Genomic DNA, 23,329 nt, shown 5'->3' with positions numbered 1-23,329 from the left:
AGCCTCCTGAGTCTTTTCTGATATGGCATTCTAGAGAGGTCTTTGTTTTTCCTAGTGGTGGTTTTTTTTTTTTTATTTTTTTTAAGAGAAAAAGTCTGAAAACCATTTAAGTTTCTAGGAAGTCTATGATACACTCCACAATGGCCACAACCTGATGGCAGAACAACACAAGTCAACAGAAGCCCTGCAAGGCTCACTTCAGGAGAACAAAAACTGGATGTCAGCAGCTCCATCAAACAGCGGTGCCTTGGAATTTCAAGGTTTCCAGCTTTCATCTGTCATAAGGAAGTTTAGTTAAAAACTCAAGCTGTGAATTATCCTCATGCAGGACACTGGCATATCTTCCAGCTATCGTTAAGTCAAACAAAGGAATGGTTAAACTGGTAGTGCATGAGCTACAGTTGTTTGTAAAGAAAGTGCATTCAACACAGTTCTATAGAGGAAGAAAATATGCAACAAGTTTTATTCAGCTTAAGTCCACCAGCACAAAGATTACAGGAAATAGAAAGTGCATTAATAAAAGCTAGTATTTACCAAAAAGAAAATATATTATTGATTCAAAATATTTTACAGTTGAATGATGCAATAACTTATTCTGGGCACCTACTGATTAAGAGAAAGATCAAGAAAATGGCTGCTCCACAAGTAAATCTAACTTCCCAGTTAAAGTCTGAGAGTTTAGTAGAGATCACTGAGTCCAGCAGTCTTCCTTGCTTTCTGCATTAATGCTCTCAGCTGGAACTGCTTGCGTGACAGAAGACGTACATGCTGCAAGAAATGATAAGAACAGCTGGCTGATAAAAATGGTAATTTTATAGCAACCCAAATTTTGAAAGCATAACCCAAATGAGATGTCTGTTCTGGGAAGCACTAAATATGTTAGTTCATTAAATGACATTTCTTAGCTTAGACACAATTGTTACAGTATATATTCATGATTTTAATAATCAGATCCTCGCATTCCGAAGTCATACATATTCTGAGGTGAAAGAAAGACAAATACTATTCCCATAGTATCTCCTCTTTTAACAGTAGCTAAACAGAACTAGCAAGCTCCGTAAGAAGGAAATACATCCCTACTTAGGGCACTGAACATTTGAAGTCATGCTGAGGTGGTAATATGGTGGAATCCCACCTATTAGGGACAAGACCTGTAACTCTTGTCAGCCAGGGGACCCAGTTACACATTACACTTCTGCACACTAATCTTCTCAAACCCAGCAGCTACAGTAACTGCTATGACATGTTGTGTAGTTCCATTCTCCATGTTAAAAAGTGTTCTTAACATATTCAAGAGTTCAAAACAGAAATAGATTATTAGATAAGATATGAATCTGATTAGATCAGATATGAATCCCTATGAACCTATGAAAGAAAACTCCTAGCATTAAGAACAGCAGAGAAAATGAATAAATAATTCTCTACTAAATATGCAAAACTTGTTGGCATTTCAAGAACAGTTTTTTTTCTTCTATAAGCTGAACACTCCACTGCCTGCTGCAAGAACAGCATCGAAACGATAAGACTGCAAGTGGAAAGCTGGCTGAATTCTCCAGCCACCTTTGAAGTTGGTTTCTCCAAAATCAGTAGCCTAGTGCAAAGGAAAGCTTGTGTTGGCACTAATGGTAATTTACCTCTATTTATCTGTAATGCTTTTAAATTAGCCTATCTTGATCCTGATATTCTACTTTTGAGACTTGTGTTTCAACCTATATGTACTTACTGTATTTCTTCAGTGAGGACATCATTAACATCAATAAGCTGAACATAAGAATTCAAGGTACTTAGACATTTAAAATGCATGTATTAAGAATATCTCAAGAAGCCTACCTTTAAAAAGACATCCAGATCTATCACTCCACGCCTCAGTGCTTCCCCAAGATAAAAGATGGTGTCTTCAATTGCATTTTCCTCTGCATATAAGTTCAGGATCTGCTTGTAAAGTGGTGCCGTAGGAATGATAACTTCATCTATGTCATTATTTTCTGATTGACTTTCCATTTTCTCTAAGGCAGAACTCAGCTCCTCATCCTTCTTTCTGAGAAGTTCAATGTTCTTATCAACTTCAGCCTAAAAACATTCAAGATGTTTATTTCTTAACTCTCAAGAGCTGCTTACTTGCTTCAGTCAAGATGACTTTAAAAAACTGTTAGGAGTTTTAGAAACGCTACTTGATTCTTCAACTTTATTCACCTTAATTATGTCTTTTGTAAAAGAAAGTAACTTACAGATTTGAGATTCTAGCATCAAAAAAAAAATAATGCTATTTTAGATTAGAATTCCAATCCATTACCATTTACAATTTTGGAGAAGGCATGCTAACAGCCTAAGTATTTTGAAGGTACAAAATGAAGAAAAGCAATGGTTTAAATTAAGTAAATATAAAGCAAAGCAAAACCAAATGGTTTTCTTTGGAGATGTGTGCTGTGGAGTAAGCTGCTAGACAAGTTTGCTGAACACGGATCACACAAACTGAATCATATTGACTGGAAACAAACATAACATCCTGATTTTATCACCAACAGTGACTACAGTTAAACTGCATCTGTATGAGAAGCACTTGCTTTTAAATTTGCTTTTCCATGTCTCACAGCTAACAAACTGGGAAAGATTCTTATCCACACAATACTTAAAGCCATACAGCAGTCCTGACTTATTCTTGAATGGAAGCTGGCTCATCCTTCTTGCCACACATCAACAGTGATATTATGTCCTTCTTTTCCAAGATAGCAAAGCCTACAATTATATGCTGCATTTACTGTGGTTACATCACAGATTTATACAGTGACACAATGGTATTTCCTGTCCTCTGTTCCTTATTCATAATTTCAAATAGTCACTTTTTTCTTTTAAAAATGGGATTTGAACATTAAGCTGATTGTTTCAGAAACTGGTCACCAGTCCCAAAATCTCAGCCCCAAGCACTAACACAAGGAGCAGACACAGGAAGCAGAAGTTAGGCCTTCCTGAAAAAGCTCTGCGTCAATTTCTGACCACGAGGAGTAGGAAAGACTCTTGTTTGGAAAAATGTGGAGTTATGAAGGAAGCTGTGACTAAAATCAGTGTGTCTGCACTGTGACACTGAAAAGACCTCCAGTGCTACTGTCACACATTAGTAGCCAGGATCTGACATGACGATTAAGTACTCCTACACCACTCATTATCTGTGGGGGAAAGACACTGATACTGTCCCCCTGCTACTAACAGTAACATTTCTAAGACACAAGAGAATGCATCCTAAAATCACCAGAATTTCCATCTTGCTTCTGTCTGAACACATGCACCTCGATTTGGAAAGAAAAGTCACACTTAAAAAGCAATACACTGGATGATATTTCTCCTATGCTGATACAGACCAGTGTTTCAACTCAGCTTACCACTTCTTGATCCAGGCGAGTTACCATCTCTTCCAGTTTCTGGTGTCCTTTCTTCAGGTCCTCTTCTGTCCTCTTCAAGGCATTGAGTTCAGCCTGTGCACGATCCATTTCTTCTTTCATCCGCCACCTCAGTTTATCACTGACTGCTGAAATAAGGGAAGCTCGAATGGTGTCCTCACTGATAGTTCCATCTCTACTGGGTCCTGCAGAAGAAAATCCACCAGCGTACAATTAACTCTTCTGCACTAACTTCAAGATAAAGCTAGTTTGGGAAGAGTGGTATACACAAAACATCAACAAGATCACACACTTCAGAGAATCCTTAAAACATCCAAGGAATGTTTTGGATCTCCAATGCTAAACATGAATGCATAAATCCACCTCTTTTCCCTACACCTTTTACTCTATTCCCATATGCTTTCCAGTACACAAAACTTACATCAAGCTGTATACTTGGGAAAACAAATCTATGCAACTGTCATAAGTAACTACAAGAAAACATATGTCATGCTTACTAATCCATCAGTTTCTTCTAGAATTAAGAAAGCATCAGATCTTGACAATTATTAACGTTATTGCTTCTTACAAATTGCACCAGAATGTGTGTAATTTTTAAAAACTAAAACTAGCTACTACTGGAGGAAAAAAGGAGACTGAATTAATAAACTACTGCAAAGATAGGCTTGTGAAAATGCACATGGCACAAGACTTGATCTGTTCTACAGTTCTGGCTTAAGCAGTTCAACCTGCCCCCAGTCTACACAACTGTTTTTAGCATTTGGCCAAGTATCAGAATCAGCAGCAGAAGTTGTCAAACAGTACCAGGCATACAAACTCAAGAATTTAGCACCACTACTTTCTATGAAAAGAAGAACAGCACTTTCTGCACTGACAAGTAAAACTTAAGTCAAACTTAAACCATGAGGGACAAAGAGTTCATTCACAGTTTAGTACTATTACTGTAAGGCAGTCAATTGTAAACATACGTCTTCCAAATCTAAACAGAAAGGTCTGATTAAAGAACAGCATCAGTGTGATTTCAGCTACTGTTTTATTTATCCAACAAATTATTCTCTATTATGCCAGAACCAGCAATCAACTGCAATTTCTTCCCCCCCCCCCCCCATCTTTCCCACTATTGGATATTTTATGTAAAGTTCACTTCAACAGTAAAGCAAGATGGAAAGAAAAAGTCACACCACCACTAATGATTAAAGTTTGCATGTAAGTGCCAACAGACAAGAAAAAAAAAGTCTTTGCACATCGATCATCAGATTTTATATCTCTTCCTAAAGAGCATGAACCCTTAGCATTTTCTGCCACTTCCATAATTGGTGCAGCTTGGGGAAGAGTTTATGGCAGAAAGCCAGTAAATCCAGAGAGCACTGAAACCCTTAACCTTTACAAGGCAGGGTCTGGTTTCAGAACTGACCTTACAGAACCAGACTTGCAGCTGAATTAGATCATTAGTGGCAGACAACTGAAATGAGTGGGGAAAAAAATATAAACTATTTGAAAAACTGACTACTATTAAAAATCTGAAGCAAGTCTGAGCATTTTTGTTCAAGTCAAGAAAAGCTCATCAAGGGAAACACTCCAGCACCACATAAACAAATTTGCTCCCTAGAAGCTAGCGTGGTAAACCATAGTCCAACAGCAGAAAAAAATAATCTGACTAGGAAAGAAACATTTGCAGTTTCAAGCAAAAGGAGTTTACTGTAAATACACTGGATGACTGAAGAGACATCTCCACATTTCATCTGGTGTGAGATAAACCATATGTAGCAAGTGCATGAATCTTAGCTAGCTGCATCTAATGAATGTGCCTCGTATTAGATTGCTACTACAAAATCTGGCATTACAACATGGTACCAGACAACCTAACTCAGGACTTCTGAAGTCTCCTACAATATCTGGCGTATACTCCACTCCTCTTCATCTTACTGACAATGAAAAGGAAAAAAATAAGTGAAATATGACATACGTATTTTAAATTAACTCTTTACCACACAAAAGCAAAGCAAGACCTGTTTTCAGAGACACTGCTGAAAGCTGATGCTCCCTAGAAAGGTTCCCAGCACTTCACTGCAAGTCTGACACTGAGAGCCAACATGGATTGATATGCATCAATCACAGTGGGAAGCTTTGCTTTGATGAAATGCTTTCAGAGTTACTCACCAACAGTAGTCACAGGAGGCTGAGAAGGATAGTATGGAACATTAGTGGTAGGTGGGAATGGAACACCAGCTGGGTAAGGGTAGCTTGGGAAGCTGCTTTGACAAAGAAATACAGGCTAAAGTTATTTAATTACTTGTAAAACTCGATCCACATCACCACGTTAAATATTTACTCACATCATGTTTAAACTACAGGCTGAGTTACATTTTCTCTTTTCCTGTTCACACTGGACCTGTTCTTCTGATATAATTTAAAATGATATTTTACCTGAAGCCCTGCCTAGTTATTTCCTAGTCAAGCGTTCAGATCATTCCAAATTTTCTCTAAGCTGACCTCCAATATCTAAATCACCTTTCTAAAAATCCCGAAGTATCCAAATCTAATTGCTCTGTCTACAGACTGAAAAAATATTTAATCCTAACAATTTTCAACACTGTAAGAAAATCTAACAGGAGACTATCGAACTGCATTCTGTAAAAAACAAACAAACAAAAAAATGCTGCATGCAAAATACACTATGAACACTTTAAAGAAGTACACTTAGGAGGCAAAAATCTGCCACGAGAACACAGCACAACCTTCATTTTCACTCCTTAAAGTGTGCCCCCAGTGCCTGCTTCCTTTGTTTGCTTTTCAATATCAAAATGTTACGTACTACAGCAACTCCTCCTATATTACTAACAGAATCAGGGCATTAGGGTGTCACTAATTAAAAGAAAAAAAGGTAGAACTAGAAAAGGGTCAGCATCTTACTATTTGTTAAGAAAGAAATGTTAATGGTGAATGCCAGAGCTGATGTACAAGCTGCTCCTCTTCTAAATTCCAAAGAGCATTGCAGGAAGCAAGAGTTTATTTCCAACAATGACTGAAATTACTACTAGGAGATAACTGTTGTGACTCATTTTTAGTTTTTAATCTCAGCAAAACAAAACCTAGCACCGACAGGAAGAAAACACGTCAAGGTTCACATTAATCCAGTAACTGCTTTGTTCAATTATTTGAATTGTTCATTACCCAAACAACACTATCAGTACTGTTAAGACAAACAAACAAACACAAACAAACAAAAACCACAAATTTTAGGAATATTTCTATATTCTTTCTATAGCATGTGAGAGTAACTGCCCTACAAAACTAGTTAATTAAGTGAATCAGGAGAACATGTGTGGGAATTGGGTAATCACGTTTCAAAACTTAACTACAACCCAAATATATTATAAGTGAAGTAAACAACACTAAAAAAAGTTAACTCTTCCCAAACTTTCTCTTGGCCATTAACAAACAGTTCAGACCTCTCTTTTAAACAGACAGCTACCACAATAATTACATGATAAACACCAAAATCCAAAGCTACGGTAAGTAAATAAATGGAACAGAAACGTGACCAGATTCTGTTCAGTGAAACCACCCATTATGTCAGTGATGATGAGAAGTGCTTACAGTGGCTCTTACCTTGGGTTTGCAGCACTTCCTGTTGGATAGGGAGACACTCCTGGCATGCCAGGCACGTAGGAAGCTAAATAAAATAAGAATCTATGTTTTTTTGCATTTCAGAACTTTACTGCACATGAAGTTCACACTAGTGAGATGGCACCATGCTGCGATGCCATGCCTTTCAAAATACAGAACAATGTTTATTAGGATATTCATTTAAAAATGCAGTAACTGTACTAAGTAAAATACATCTGCTTAAGAAAAAGTATCTGCAGGAAGGGAAATCAAAAAGGAGGCATGTTAGAGATGGCATATGTGACTGTTTTTATGTAATAGCTGAGAAAAATAAGACAACCTTCCCAATGAGCCACTGTTCTCTACTCTGCTCATTAAACAAGTGTGTTAATTTAGGTATCACCAGAACAGATGGGGCTAACAGCCAGCTGTTTAACAGTCCAGTACTTAGCAAGTTCTGGCATTTGGAAACTACACTTCTAAAAAAAACTTCTACCAATGAACAACCTCTAGCAATTCTATGTTTCCTCTTAGAAAGCTGTCAATTCTATTAGAGAAATGTTTTCAGTGTATTTATTACACATTAATAGTAATTCTATGAGTGCTACATCAAATGCAGGTTTTTTTCTTTTTTTTTTTTCCTGTTAGTCTCCCTGTTTTCATCTTCTAACATTTCAAATGATTCTGGGTTTTTCTCTCTTAAACAGTGTATCTAGACATAAAACAAGACAAAATGTCTACAGAATAAATAAATAAAAAAAAAAGGCTATCCTGGTAAAACCCAGTAGCTATTAATCATGTGAAAATCCAGAAACACTGTGTTTTCAATTACTTCTAATATACCGGCCTTGAGTGACTACAAAGGAACAAAACAGTTATGTTCCACCTGATGATCCCTCCTTCAAGCACAACACAGGTCACAGTCCCCACCAAAACTACACTTGTACTGACACCTGCTGTTCTTGGAAAATTCAACAGCTTGTTCACTGAATCTCAGAGCACTCTTCAGATAGGTAGGCTAACATCAGAAAAATCATTAAGCCCCATGCACTTACCTTTGTAGCCAATTATCTTTAATGACCCCATTTAGTTATCCCTCCTTAGTCTCACTTGGTTATTTGTTTATGGTTCTCCCTTGCCAATACAAGCATGAATTTTGCTCCCATCTGCACACCAATTCTTCCAATAGCTCAAGTATAGCACAAGTGAATTATTATCCGTCAACACAAAAAGCTATTTTAGGATAATATTTGCCAATGAATGAGACAGAAAGCCTTTGGAACACAGCCTGGAGTGTGAGTTTTTGTATAAATCAGTAGCCCAAAGCACTTACTGGTTGGTGGGCCAGTTGCCTGGTATGGCTGGTAGCTGGCTGAAGCAGTGGGTCGAGAAAAGACAGGAGGTTCCTCAGCAAACACCACAATCATAACTTGAATCAGTTCCAGCAGGTCTGACTGAGGCTGCAATGATATGCACATCATAAGCTGGTGACTTCTGCTAACAGCTGGTTTCACTGACTGCAGCAACAGAACGGTACCATTCCACATGCAGACATACGTATATATTTACTGCACATTTTATTCTCTTTAGTACTCCACATTTTAGTCAAAATGTCTATGAGACCTGCATAGCTCAGCACATTTAGTTATTAATAAAGTAAACAGATGCATATACTCAAAGCTCCAGCAAGGTCTACCTCAACCAGTCGTACAGCACTTCACTTTAACCTGAGATTAATTTCAGCCATGAGATGCTTCAAAGAATTTATGGTTTACCATCAGTAAACACTCTTATCTCCCAGTAAATATTCCTATCTTTGTATCAGCCCCCTGCTAGGCAAATGAGCCTATGCTGCATTGTTCAATCAGATATGTTGTCACTAAAGGCACAATTAACCAAACAAAATCCACAGTGTTCTCAATGTTAGGATACTAAAACCAACAATCAGTTGTTTCAAAGGAAAAAAACATCTCGATTAAGATCTCACAAAAAGAGAGCTATGTCTCCTGTTATAAATGGTACCACTACCTAGAAAACAAATCAGGAGTAATTTAACAGGCTTTAGTTCCCTATACTTACGTATTTCCACTCATGCAGGTAAGGAAGGTATATCTTTCCATTCGCATCAACATGTTTCCCAGTTTTTATTGTCATTGAGCTAGTGGGTTTAACAAAACAGATCGGGGGATTGAAAGGGTAGGTGTCCAGCAGCCACAAGCAAATGGGGATGTTGTATATGTTACCTAGAAAGATGATTTGAAAGATTTTAGGAGTCCTGTCCTTTTGTGTTCAGACTTTTTAAGCATCCTTAACATCAGTAAAACATAAAAGTACTGAAAACAGCACTGAAATATAAACAGAAATTAGAGGGCTGCACAAGCACAGAGCAGCAGTGATACACGCTACAATTTGATTCCATAGCAAAAATAGAAAAGAATATTTAAAATATTATGCTGTGGATAAGTAGAAGATTTCACAAAACTAGCAAGCACTGAAATAGTGTAACTGAAGAATGACAAATATAAACAGTTTTCATGTGATTTTGTAGAATAATAGGAATATAACAGTGACAGTAATAATAATAAATACATACCTCTGTAAGGCACAGGAATGGTTCCACTGAGGCTCATCAATTCTCTAGATGAACCGTCGTTAAATACTGAAAGGGAACAGACAGCATTCTGAAAACAAACCTACTTGCTATGCTGATCTCTGTTCAGGTTATACCCCATCTATTTGTTAAGGTACATTTTCAGGAATCCTGATCACTCTATCTTAATTCAAACCTGCATACTTTAAAGCACTGTCACGATTATCCATATTTAACAAAGCATTTACATTAATTTACAATACTTTAAAAACAAACAGAACTGTAGGGATATCTTTGTACCACAGCAAATCTGAATTTGTAAGATGTCAGTAATCTCCAGGGCACCCACTGATAGGACCATACCTGAGTGACCAAATAAAAGCTGAAGAGGTGGAAAAATGTACCACCTCCTGGCATCTTTCTGTATTACTGAGTCTATTTCAGAAAATAAATATCTGTTCCGGGGATGTACTGACATCAAAGATCAAAATAAATTCTAAATTCTAGCTTTAATCTCATTATTCTCCACAAAAGCTACCAGATATATCTTATATGATGACAATTTGATAAGAAAAAAATTGCTCAGGCAAAGCCTTACCATATGAATCCATAACAGGTTTGAGGTCCTTGTACTGAGAGATGACACTGTTTGTCTCCTGTATAGTTAGGTCTCTGTACTTATACTGGAAAACAGAAGAGAAAGAAAGTCTTCAAAGCCTAAAGCTACAGTGTAAATTGCTTTTGCTTTATAGAATAGCCTATGTTTTATTAAGATTTTAAGATTTAAGATTAAGATTACTAAGATTTTATTTTTTCCCACATAATTGAAACAAACACTCCCTTAACACCTTTAACAAGGTGTTAGGACACTTTTATCCTTAAATGAGAGTCCTTGGATCAAGTGTTTTGGGGAAAGCTATCGCAGTTCATTCATACTCTGCAATAACCAAAATCACACTTTTAAGCAAAGGTAAGCTTTGAAACACAGTATTTATCAGGAATTAATTACCAGCATTATGTACAGCACACATTTCAAGGGGCCACATTATGAACACTGGTTTCATCCCCTTGCTTTCATCTCAGCACAGATCTGAAGTCTCAGAGCTATGACCCACAGGCAAGAGATGCTCCTGGCTGGCAAAGAGCTGCTTGACCACGCGGTGTGGATCTAACAATGCAGCCCCTTGCCCCTGCTTTCAATGCATTACCAAAAAAGGCACCCTTCAGGTGGCTCAAGGACACAACAGCATCCCTTCCACTGGTAGGAAGACAAAGGACCCTGTGCAGTGTGATGTCTGATGCCCAAACACAGGCAGGCATTGCAAACAAAACAAATGAACTCCAATGCTATCCAAGAGCAGAGTACTGCACCGTGGTTAAGGAATATTAGATCATTACAAGACAATCTGGGTTCATACAGTTAGTAACTGAGGATTTACAAGAAATGTTAAAACCTCTTTCGAAAGAGCAATACCCTAAGCGACCTCTATAAAGATCACTAAAATCAACTAATTTAATCTCAAACTTTTTTCCTCCTGAAGCCTCAGACAGCTAACACACCTTCCCCATTTTATCTACCAGGTAACAAAGCAGAGAGATGAAGTTATCCAGGATCAGACAGTGGGTGAACGCTGGTGTTTGTGCTAACTCCGAGTGACCTTTTGGTATCACACACTGAGCTATTCCTTTAGGAAGCATCACCAAGCTTTCCTCTATAAAACAGAGTGCTCGATTCTCATTGAAAACGAAGGGAAATGGTGAAATGGTAACTTCATTTTTGATCAGGTGCAAAGTTCCCTGCACCATTCATTGAGTTGACAGGAAGCCACATGCTGTTTGTGGTATAAGAAGGGCATGGGGTCGTGTGGGAAAGGAAGGCAGGGCATTGCCTTACATTCTTTTCTTCCCTCCCCACGGAACGTCATGCATCAGCCACTCCTTTAGGGAGTACAAAGATACACGGAATACCATTTCCTTACACTGAGTTAGCATTCACCATTCACTTTCAAGCTGATGACAAAAGGGCCGCACCGGACCCTGTGCAGGGAAGGACCTCCAGCTGCAAACACACCTTTGCCTGTCGTAGCAAACAATACGACTGAATGTCGATAAAGCAAACGCCCCCAAACCGAAGCCTCAGCTCCTTGCAGCTACCCGGCTGCGGGGACTTTCGGTTCAAGCTGCTGGACGAGGCCCGGTTTCCCCCTGACTAAAAGCTACTGCACGACTCCCAGCGACTCAGTGACCAGCAGCCATCTACCTCAGCGCGGGTTTTGTTTCCTGAACCGTCAGCGATTAGAAAACAACACCCCTCCCCTCTCCCCCCGCCGCAGCCCGGGCCCGCACTCCGCCTCAGGGCCGCGTCCCACACCGAGCGCCCCGCCGCGGTGGAGGCGGCCTCCGCCCGACAGACGGCCAGCGGGGAGCCGAGCGGCGGCCGCCGCCGCGCCCAGAGAACCCCATCAGCGAGAAGGGCCTCTCGCCGCCGCCTACCTTGGCGAGCATTTTCTTCAGCTGGCTCTCGGAGAACGCCATGGCGGCGGCTGCCGCCCACCCCCCCCCACAAAGCAAGCTGCGCCGCGCGCTCGCTTCCGGCCGGCGCTGACAGCACTTCCGGGCGGGAACAGCGCCGCCCGGCGGTACGGCGAGTGCACAGCCCCGGCCGCATGGAGCAGCGCAGGGCAGCCCAGCCGAGGCGGGAAGCGAAGTGCCACTGCTGCTGGGAGCTGCTCGGCCCGCTTCAAGGGACCTTACGCAGACGCTGCGCTGACGTTTCTGCTCAGTAGCGAGGGCTTGGTGTTTCATGACATCACTTATTATTATCATTTTTTTTTAATAAAAAGAAAAAAAGAGCGTGCAGCATTTGGCGATTAAAGCCATTAACAAGAATCCCCAGGATCAACAGAACACCATTCACACCAGGATAACAATGACGGGACAATAAATACACAGACACAAGACAGGCCCCAGCGTCGGGCACTTGTTTAATGTAGTGTTTAAGTCACACAACTGCAGCCATCCCCGATTTTGCCCCACCAGTGGCCACCAGAAAGAAGGAAACCTCAGCATTTGCTGAAAGCCCACCAGAATGACTAGTGCTTTACCTATTTACATCACTACAAAGCCCTGGTTTATGCAGCTCTGAATCTTTGTAGATACAAACGGAAGGGATAAAGAAACGGATCTTTGGCTTCTTACCAGTGCAACAATCCCAGAGCATAGAACACAAAAAGCACATGTGCTTTTTCACCTAAATATTTGCATTTTTTTCCACCATGTCTTTGGCTTTGCTGCAGAAAGTTACAGATCCTGTTGCCTCCTCAAGGAGCTACAGTCTCCTCCCCAGTCTGACAGTTTTGGATCAAGGCCTGAACTCCAGCCATCTCCACACTGCCCAATTGGCAGATCTCATTCTCTATCCGGTGCCCATCCCCTGCTCCTCCTTTCAGGAAGGGCACTCCTTCCAGTTCCTCACAGGCACATACCAACACCTGCAGATACTTTGGTGCTTTTAACATCCTTATATTCTAAGGGTTAACAAGTCACAACAAGAGAGACTCAGATGTCAGTATATATATACACAACAGAAATTCATTTGCAATACTTCATGCTTCCATCTTTTCTTCCCCTTTAGTAATATGCAAGAATGGAGTCCATCGTCATTAGACTGCCTGAGATAGGTCACTGCCCTGCAAACTTATCCTGGGCAAGCCCATACCAGCACTCAGAAATCAGGAGGAGCTCTTGTTGGCTCTGCACACCAGAGTTTCCAAGGAGCTGGGTAAGTTCCTGTCCTAGGCTGGATGCTTTGTTCTAAGGATGTGGACAGAGCTATGAAAAATCCAAGAATCAGACCATCATTAGCAGTAAAACCAAAACAAAATACAAATTAAAAACAGACAAACATCGCCTGATTTTAGAGACAACATTCTTGCACATTACTTTCCTCATTTTGGCTACCAGGAGTGCACTTTTCAAGCCAGACATTCCTACAGAGCAGCGCAGTATTAAATACTTTGAACCAACACTAAGGAAAGCACTTTTAAAAGTAAGTTAAAAAAGTTTGTTTTGCGTAGAAAATTGTATGCACCAAGCAACCCTTCCTGCCTAGCAAAGCTCCACCTTGTGTGAGCAGACGTTGTGGCTTCCTTTGTGCTTACAGTTTTAGCTGCTGCTGAAGGTCATGAATCGATCCTGCACTGCTTTGCAGTTTCTCTTGCACTAGTGGGTCTTCTTCTAGCGTGACCATTTCAACCACTCCACTGGTTCCAAGAATACATGGAAGACTTAGGAATACTTCACTGTTAATACTGCAAAATCCCTGAAACAACACCCAAAAAATATGGTCATGCAAATATATATTTCTGCTCTGTTCTCATTCGAAGCATGGAACTACACCAAGTAACTTTTTAACTAAGCAAGGTTATTTCTTCACATGGCATAGTTTCACATCTCCAGTTGTTTTAGATTCTGTGCAACGGATTATAGCAACTGTAAAGTATTACTGTACAGATTCTGTGAGGGACACAGAAGCAGACAATAATTGTTTGTATGACTTTTTTTTTCTCCTATGAAATGACTTAAAACTTTAGTGAAGCCTCTTGGGATGAACTTAAAATTGTGGACTAAACCTTGTGTACATTAATCACCTAAAGACTGGTAAGTATCAAGGAGCAACAAAAGCAGATAAACCTTTCAAAGCTGGTCAAATAAAGTACTGGCAGAAAATGCATTTTTTACTTTCCTAAGTGACACTGAACTCTTTTGGGTTCCGGAAAAATCTACACTGAACACTGAGCACTTGGAAACTGTGACGCATTTATCTTCATTTGCCAAACACAGCTGTTCCTGGAGAGCTGGTCAGCAACCACGAACACATTTCCCCTCAATGCTTATATTTGTTTTGAAAACAATCTACTTCTTCATTTGGACTGGAATTAAAAAACTCTTGTTGGAAGGCCTTTACGAAGCATGTCTGTGCTGATAAAAATTAATAGTCTTATCCATAATCACATCATTACACTGGCAAACAAAATATATTAATAACACATTTACCTTTGCCAGAGTGGATACAGAATGAACCTTCCTTTTATCTTTCAGGATACTGTCAGTTAAATCAGCAACTGAGAGCCCAACAGACCAGGATCTCTGACCTTTTCCTTTGAGAACTTCCATAGCTCTATATAAAACAGGAAAAGGGGAAACATATGATGTTTAGATTTTAATTAATCCTGTTTTTATTTATATGTTAAAACCTTACAGACAGATAAGTGTACCACAAGAGCATGATTCTTTACTCTGAAAAATTTTGTTAAGAGAATAAAGAACTGCTTAAAGAATGTCTTGATATATATTTTACCTGGCGTAGTAACAATTCCTTTTTCTAGCTAATTACATAATGTACATTGAAACGAATTTTTCCCTAGCTTTGAAGTTAACTGAGCTTGACTCTATTTTTTCTTCTTTAATGCAAGTAATCTGTAATTGAACTGGCAACTCTGAAACTCTGGTGTATATTCCACAAAACTTATCTCATCCTTAGGGATCACTAAAGGCAAAACATAATTTAAAACAGAAAATCATCAAGTATATACACTTGCGTAGAAATGAATGATGCACAGACCCATGAGTTCCCAGAAACTCAATGTGTGAACATGTTAGAGTGAACTAAAAAACCCAAAAAAACTGCAAACCAAGTGTCAAAGCATGAAGAAAAACACCAAGGTTATAATGTGTTACCTGTTAGCCACCTTTTCCCTGGAGTTACGCGCAGCCATTGCTTCTTTTTCGTTTGTAACTGACTTAGAGCTGGTCCATGATGGTACTAGACAGAAATAAGCATAGCATTAAGTGTACACCTAAACAGAGACTAAAATAAGGATGAAATAGGCTGGGGAGATGAGAGAAGGGAAATAATTAATTAATTAAAAAAGAAGCTTCCAAACCTTCCTTTTCTCATAACAAGAGAGATGTAAGGTCTCTGGACTGCTGAAATAAAACTACAATCAGCACTTGCTCTGAGACATTTGCTTAAGAATGAATTATTGTGTAAAAAATGTCACATCAGCAGTAGCCTAACATACCTTGTACCACACTTCCTTACTCTGAATACCTCTAACCTGCACTGTTACACCAAATACGAAGCATTTGAGGTTGTGCACATATATATACTTTTGCAAAACTCCAAGCCTACGGCCTGAGGCACAGACCAGATCCTTATTCTTTAGAACCACTACTAGGAAAAATCACTACCCTGCTCATTACTACCTTTGGTACCTTTTCCAATAATTCCTTCATTAATATCACTAGTTAAGTACTGTCAAGACATTAAATACCCATAACGAGTATCACTTTACCTTTGTCTTCCCCTTGTTCACCAACAATCCAAGCATCTTTTCCCAGTGCCTCCGCTTGAAAAAGCTTTGTGAGTATGTACTGAAATCTCTCGGTATCCAGATTGCCACCTACCCCAACAACTCTGCTTTTGGGAAATGCACTCAGCTTCCACGACACATATGTCATTATTTCAACTACATACAAAAAGGAAAATATGTTGACAATAAAGCATCAATCAAAATTCAGCCTATTTGCAAACTGTTAGTCAGAGTTACAAAACTCCAGAGCAACTCATTTATTTAAGAAAAGGTAAAAGTATATGAAAATATTTCAGCTCATTTAAAACAAAACAGCAAGTCAGATGGGGAGAAGATGAAGAAAACTCACAGCCCACATGAAGTTTTCAGAGAAGTGAAACTTCAAAATGAGTCACTATGTTTCTTTTCACCACAAATCTCACACACTTTCAGATTTAATGCAGCCAATGCTTCCCCCTTCCCCGCTCCCATTTGGCAAGAACTCTTTTCCCTATTTCCACAGGTCTAAACAGTAAGAAGGGTAAGAAGAGCTTGACCAAAGAGGTTTAGACTTTTCCCTAAAGTATAGCTGCAATGCAGTCTGTGAGTTTCATTGCAGAGCACATAACACATACACACATGCACCTATCCTTACTGCACAGGAGAAATGTAATAAACACTCACAGCTGACAACACAACAGTCAATGGATGCTAATCTTGTAGATACAGTGACATTTAAGCTTCATACAGAAATATGCAGAAATACATACCTTTTAAACAAATCAAAGTACACTAGTTTCTTTTATCTTGGTAACAGTTAAAAAAACACTCAGTGTCCTGCTCAGTGCTGAAAAGGAAAACATCTTTCAGAGTAGCAAGAATTTCTGACTAAGAGGGAATATTTGGCAGTAAGGAGTTTTTTAACAGCTCAAAGAGAAGCTATCACAGGGACAGAACATCAACTGAAGTACCAACACACCTGGCTGAGAAGCAACAAGCAGCACAGAGTTCTGACTGTAGTGAGATACTGCTGGGATAATTCCTTTGAACAAATCCACATTGTTCTGTATGACATCAAGGTACGTCTGAGCATTACCCAGAGAGTTAACTGTAAGCACCACAACTTTTGAATCAGTTGAAGCAGAAAAATCTGAAAATATAGAGAAAATGTGTTTTAAGAATGTATGTCATTTTATCAGTCTTTAGATGTAAAACCAAAACACCACTCTAAACACTGAACTGCAACACCCTGCTCAAGTTGGGGGTTCTTCCCTTTCAATCTTGCCTTCAGCTCCCTGTCTGCAATGTGAGGCACTTCTGCAGCACATGTAAACAGCTCTCCCACAGAACTAGTTTTTCCACTTTCTAGCTGACAAAGATAGAAAAGAAATGGAAGTCTGCCCACGATGACAGGACACTGATCAGAAAACAGTTCTGACACAAGCTTTCCAAACTTAATTTTCTCAGCAAGGGAGAAATAAATAAATAAATCTATGGAAAGACCCCTTCATTTTTATTCCAACTTTTAAAAGGAGGGCAGAGACTTCATTTCAACAACACAGAAGCTTGCTGTATTGCAGCTAAATATAAATATTTAATAGGTAACAACAAAAACCATGAAGAGAGATTTGTGGCACGGTTACACAAGTAGAGTTTAGGAAAAGAATGCGCAAGCAGCAAAATTTGCAAGATAAGATCAAAGGATGTAGAACAGGCAATGCCAGGTGGGAACAGTATCATCAAGTAAGATACCTGGTGGAACGAGAAACTGGGATAAACTAAATTAGAGGTACATGAAAGCCTCTCTTCTTGACTGGCAAAGGGTCCAAGGTGTGTAAGAACACCACTGACAAATACTTCCAGGGATGGGTTAAGAATTAATTTTTTGAATACACAGTGATAATGACTAAGAATTAACCACTGGCCGTAAACCGATGCTTAACGAACATCAGTTGAGAAAATAAGTACTTTGAAACTCACCTTTATTTATCAGTCTTTCCAACACTGCTGTCACAGCTAGTTCTAACTCCCTACATACATACCTCTTCTCACCCTCCAGCCCTCTCTGCAGCAGTGACACGGACGCAATAGATTGTTTTTCTACATTTCTGCATATATCTAAATTCAGCAAAAGCCTCTTAACCTAAGCAGACTCAGACACTTCTACCTCTATCAACAATAAAGCCTGAAACAGAAGCAGGTCAAGCTTTACTGAGCCCTCCCTTACATGTTTTACCCTAGAAAGACGAGACAAATCAAGAAGCTATGAAAAGATAACTTCTTTTTAACGTGCCTCATATGCCAGAGCACATATCCCATGTGCCCTATTCTCACTGAGACGAGCACAGGCACACACAGTACAACACTAGCTCCCACTCCAGAAACAACAGCCATTACCTTTGCTGATCTCTACGTTTGGCAGAGCAAAGATCTCCAAATCCATGGTTCCTCCCTTTGCTGCACCTTCAGAAAGATCCAGGAGAACGATCTTGTCAGCAGCACCCTACACGAGTGAAAATAATATGGATCAACAGTAAAACTGAACTTGTTCTTGCCAGTGGTGGGGAATTAACAACAACAACACTTTATATATACATACACACACTTATTTCTTCAATGCAAAAAGACATGTTGTTCTGTGTATACAATAAATACAAGGAGACTTCACCAAAATTACAACCAACTCACAAAACTATCAGTTTAACGAGATGAATTGGAAAATAAGGCACTGTGAAACAAACAAATGAAATAATCTCTGGGAAGTTACAAACCTTGTCCCTGAGCATACAGCTGCAGCACACTCAAGACTGGTCACAGAAAACCCTTCCCAGGGCAGCAGGAGATCCTAGTTCTAACAAGTCTCAGCTTAGGCAATAACCTCTTAAATATGGATTTTCAAAATAGGCGAGTTCCTAGTTTAATTCTGCATTTACAAAAGTAGAATGAGAAAGTATAGCAGAAAGCAATGCTTCTGTCTGTGTGTCCATAAATTATCCGCAGGGAAGAGGCAAACAACATAGGCAGTGACAACAACTGTTAAAAATGCTGAGCTACTTCTGCATCAGACACTAAGAACCAGGTTGGAAGCCCCTGTATGAATCAGGTGTACAGTGACTTACAATGATTACATACCTTTGCTACAACTGCCAGCACACATGCAATGCCAAGATCTCCAGCTCCAACCACAGTAACTTTGTTAAAGCACCCACCGTTTTTGACACCATCAGTTTTACTCTTCGATTTCATGTCAGTGTCTCCTACAATTAAAAGGAAAACAAACCTAAGTGCAGATCCGTGCAATATCAGTACAGGTACTGATGCCTCAATGAAGGACGGTGGCAGAATCAGAGTTAATCAAAATAACACAAACTTCTTCAAAACAGTGGTCAAGTCTAATCGTGGAAAACTCCTTGCAACTCTTTCAGAACGTTTTCATCACTGAACAGGAAGTATCAGCAGAGCAATATAAAGAAGCTGGGCATGAAAACCATCTATATCTTGTAAAAGATGTAACACTTTGAAAAGACGTGCAAAACTGAATTTTATTAAAGCACAATGATCTGAGGTTATTTAGTCAATGTTACTGGTAATGCAATTAACTCCATTCCGATTACAATTCATAAAGAACTATAGAAGAAATACCAAGATTAATTGGAAATGTGTATTGCATGCATAAAGACTCAGTTTCTAACATTAGGTAGGCATCCTTTTGATACGAAGTGATAATAAATAAAAAACACATTGTGTTAGAACATTACAGATATATAAAAACATACACACCTTCAGTAATCCTTGCGATGTAGGAGAGAAGTTCTGATTGCCTGTCTGCATCAGAAGACGACAGTGAATACAAAGGCAGCTCCTCCTCAAATTTTGCAATCATTTCCTTGATTAATCCAATGATAGTTGATTTAGGCTGAAATATAGGAAGAAGGCAAAACAGTTGAGGAGCTCTTTCATATACCAGTATCAGCAGACAATTGTAACAGTTTCATAAAGAACTTCATGTATATAACACCTACTAACATTATCTGTATTGACAACCCCAACAAGTATGTATTTAAGGTAAGGAAAAGCATCCCTTTTTTAGGAGAGCTCCAATCTGCTCGGACGAGCTCAGATGAGATAAGTTTTGTCAGTTTGGTCCTTGGAGCAAACAGTGAAATCAATAGAAGTTATAGCAGTAGAAGCAATTGCCATCCATGGGAGTTCCTGTAGCCATCAGGAAGAATATCTCTCATCATTTTAAGAAAATTTGAGTAAATCACTGCCTCAGATCTGACAGTCGCACTTAAGTAAGCTATCTAATGCAGGGCACAAAATCATTTAGCAACAGCACCAGGTTTTCAATCTGCATTATAATGATTCATTATGTTATACTGAAAAGAGACATCCCCAAAAGATAGAAATTTCCACTGAACTTAACCAGTGATACACCATTTGTCAGGCATGACTATTCAGTATTCAGTAATCTTCCTTGTGAACCCTCTGCACGGGCTGAAAGCTGTAGTTTCAAGAGGCATAACATCACTTCTCTTAGCATAAGCATCCCCTGTTTAACAAGCAGTGCTAAAAACATAAAGTCCCAAACCAGACCCATTCCTCTCCACTGCTCTCCATACTGCATCTCTATACACCTCCCTCCTGCTGCTCGTTTCTCCTCTTACATGGCTCCAGTTCTGAAGGTAGGGCAAATAAATCCTGCCGTGAGCATCCACATGCTTCCCCACTGAAATGCCCATGTTGGCAGTTGGCTTCAGGAAGCAAATAGGAGGAGCAAAGGGATGAGAATCCAATATCCACAGATGAATGGGTATGTTATAGGAATTACCTGTTCAACACAAATCAAAAGCCATTACAAACTTCTCCACTGAGAAGAAACACTAAGAAACAGGTCTGTATGTGTGAGATCCACATTTCATAATAACAAATAACCTTTTTCTTCTTGTTTTACCACTGGTATTCTATCAGCTGACATGCTAGTTTAATAGGCATATAAACTTCTTTCTGCAATCTTGTAATTATTTTTATGTTTTAAGGACTGATGATAACTGATGCTAAGAGGCACCTATTAAGAGCTTTACCTCAGCTTCGAAGGCTTCACGTCCAGAAATAATTACTCACTAGTTCTTTTCAACCACTCTATACAAGCATAGGGCTTTCAAGAATCCATGCTGCCTCCATTTAATCTGAAATGTTTCCCTACACAGTCTCACGGTGTAAGATTATCTCTTTTTAAGTATTTACTTGACTTAAATCATTGCATGGTTTGAGTTGGAAGAGACCTTAAAGGCTGCCTGGTCCAACTTCCCCGCAACGAACAGGGACACCTATACTAGATCAGGTGCTGGGCACGCTGCCCAGCCTGACCTTGTTTTGTCTCATAACACCTTATTTCAGGGTCCGTACGTACATAAAGACGCTTATTTACAGAACAGAAATGGCTTCTGCCAATTCAGGCAAAATCCCAAGCCACTTTTAATGAAGCAGCAGTTCAAAGAGCAGCACAGGTTATACCAAGTCCCCAAGGGCAAGACGTGCAGACTTGTATTCACATTCTTGTTTGATCCTAGCATGTGTGTAAATTAGCTCTGAGCACACCCAAAATGAGAAAGGATTTCTCACCCCATACATGCAAGCTTAGCACAGCCTCATCCAATAATTCAGAGGCATAGCTGGCATGTTTGAATCTGCTGTTCCATTCATTAACAGCACATTTAGGAGCAGGCTTAACTCCTGCTGGCTACTGGCAAAGAGGTGCGGCACTCTCATTTCTCCCCTCTTCTCTGGCTCTGCTGCCGGGGGAGAAGAGCCCTCGTTGCTGCTTCAGCCACACGTTTTTGTCAGGCTCCCCACGACCACTCAGCACGGCGTTTTGTTGGGACGCACAACCCGTAAGGAAACCGCACACAGCGACTCGTACCATATTTCACCGGGACGGTACCGCTGAAATTCAGGAGGTCTTTCTGGGATCCATCCTTGAAGGCTGAAATTAAAAAACCAAAACGATGACGGCAATCCTCCCGTGGAAGGACAACGATCCGCTCCTAACCTGCGTCTGGAAAGCAGAGGCACGGCTGCCGTCACAGGCAGCACGGAATCCCACCCCGCCCCACCGCGAGCGCGCGGGAGCCCAGCTCCGTTCAGAGCACCGCACCCCCGCTTACTGTAGGTATTGATGGAGAAGGAGAAGGAGAAGTTCGGGTGGGCCCTGCTGACAGCCGTCACTTCCTCTACGGTCAGGTCTCTGAACTTGTACTGGCAGCGGGAGACAAAACCGCAGTCAGAAGGGTCGCGTTTCGGCAGCCCCGCCCTCCCCTTCCGCTCTTCCCAACCGAGGAGCTCCGGGCAGCGCAGCCCCGCCGCCCCTCCGCACCTTGCCCAGCTGCTTCCGCAGCGCCTCCGCCGAGAGCGCCATGGCCGCGGCCTCCCAGGCGGCCCCGCGCCGCCCCACGAGCCGCCCCCTCGAGGCGGGGCCCGCAGGAGCCGCTCGCCGGCTCTGCCGAGGGGCTCGGCTGCAGCTTGCTGTTTTCTTCGACGCTCGATGCGAAACGCGGCCAGTTAACCTAGGAAACGAGCTCCTGCAACGCGCAGCTGGCAAGTTTCACTTGGTTCCACACAAGAGGAAAGTAGCACCTCTGTGCTATAAAGAAAGAGCTCTTGAGAACGCGAAACACCCACTGCCCAAGAAGCATTTCAAATAATTCCCTACGGCACACAAGAAATCATTTAATAATGATTAATCAATAACATAAGCTCCCTGAATGAAGAGTAGGAAGTGCAAAATGCACGCTTCTGAAATGCACCTGGGTGATTGCTGCAGATACTGAAGGTCTCACAATAAATGAAGACCAAGTGCAATACAAACCATGGGAGCAAGAGTTTCCTCACCAAAGCCATTAGATTGGCCCTGGCACAGCTACAACGCTTCTCTCCCTGTCCACCTTTGTCATTACCTAGGAGATGGCAGATACACGGCTTTCCTCAACTTAGGAACACAGAGAAACTGAGATGCCACATTCACAGTGTTAAAAAAAATGAAACTGCACACATGGGGAAAAGGATACAGATAAAAAACAAAGACCTGCACAAAGGAAAACCCCAAAGCAAATCGCCAGTTTGGGAAAGTCATTTGCCAGCTGCAGACAGAGGTTAGGACCGAACTGGGGACAAATCTCATTACTTCAGGAGCAACTTGTGTTTAATTTCATTCCACTCAGTCTGTTAAGCATGGTAGTTGAAGGTTTTTTGGATCCCCACACTCAAAAAAAAAAATAAACACATGATTCCATATCATTACAACTGGTAAGTAAAAGGCCATCTGTTGGATGACTAAACTGCAGTTCTGCCTTGTGGAATTAAGATGTTATTTCAAATTAAAG

The 23,329-nt window shown here is 40.4% G+C and overlaps 1 protein-coding gene across 5 annotated transcripts; it reads right to left on the bottom strand.

Moving 5' to 3' along the window:
• Positions 1–431: 431 nt before the first annotated feature.
• Positions 432–22,398, bottom strand: TSG101 (tumor susceptibility 101). 5 transcript variants are annotated; one of them, XM_065755228.1, is made up of 14 exons: positions 22,324–22,398; positions 22,115–22,205; positions 21,871–21,933; positions 20,615–20,778; positions 19,728–19,863; positions 19,080–19,204; positions 18,345–18,450; positions 16,927–17,097; positions 15,951–16,124; positions 15,334–15,418; positions 14,650–14,773; positions 13,755–13,915; positions 10,193–10,277; positions 9,598–9,663 (listed from the first exon to the last, which is right to left on the bottom strand). In XM_065755228.1, the coding sequence occupies exons 1-13, from the start codon at positions 22,363–22,365 to the stop codon at positions 10,259–10,261; spliced, it is 1,461 nt and encodes a 486-aa protein (XP_065611300.1). In that variant the 5' UTR covers positions 22,366–22,398; the 3' UTR covers positions 9,598–9,663; positions 10,193–10,258. The 5 variants fall into 5 exon arrangements, with proteins under 5 accessions (XP_065611301.1, XP_065611302.1, XP_065611300.1 ...); XM_065755232.1 differs by lacking the exons at positions 22,115–22,205; positions 22,324–22,398 and adding an exon at positions 22,105–22,108; XM_065755229.1 differs by lacking the exons at positions 13,755–13,915; positions 14,650–14,773; positions 15,334–15,418; ... (7 more) ...; positions 22,115–22,205; positions 22,324–22,398 and adding exons at positions 432–768; positions 1,831–2,070; positions 3,378–3,580; ... (3 more) ...; positions 9,084–9,247; positions 12,088–12,190.
• Between the last annotated feature and the right edge of the window lie 931 nt (positions 22,399–23,329).

This window comes from Cyrtonyx montezumae, unplaced genomic scaffold (assembly GCF_038088225.1).
Source record: "Cyrtonyx montezumae isolate F1298 unplaced genomic scaffold, pur_monq_1.0 scaffold_10, whole genome shotgun sequence".
Taxonomy (NCBI): Eukaryota; Metazoa; Chordata; class Aves; order Galliformes; family Odontophoridae; genus Cyrtonyx; species Cyrtonyx montezumae.
This window is presented reverse-complemented; position numbering and strand designations above follow the sequence as displayed.

Coding starts and splice junctions, on each gene's coding strand:
- TSG101 (XM_065755228.1), bottom strand. CDS start 22,365: ATGGCGCTCTCGGCGGAGGCGCTGCGGAAGCAGCTGGGCAAG. Junction 18,451..19,079: donor TGCTGGCAGTTGTAGCAAAG/GTATGTAATCAT, acceptor TCACTCGTGTAG/GGTGCTGCTGACAAGATCGT. Junction 14,774..15,333: donor AGGGAAAAGGTGGCTAACAG/GTAACACATTAT, acceptor TGTTTTATATAG/AGCTATGGAAGTTCTCAAAG.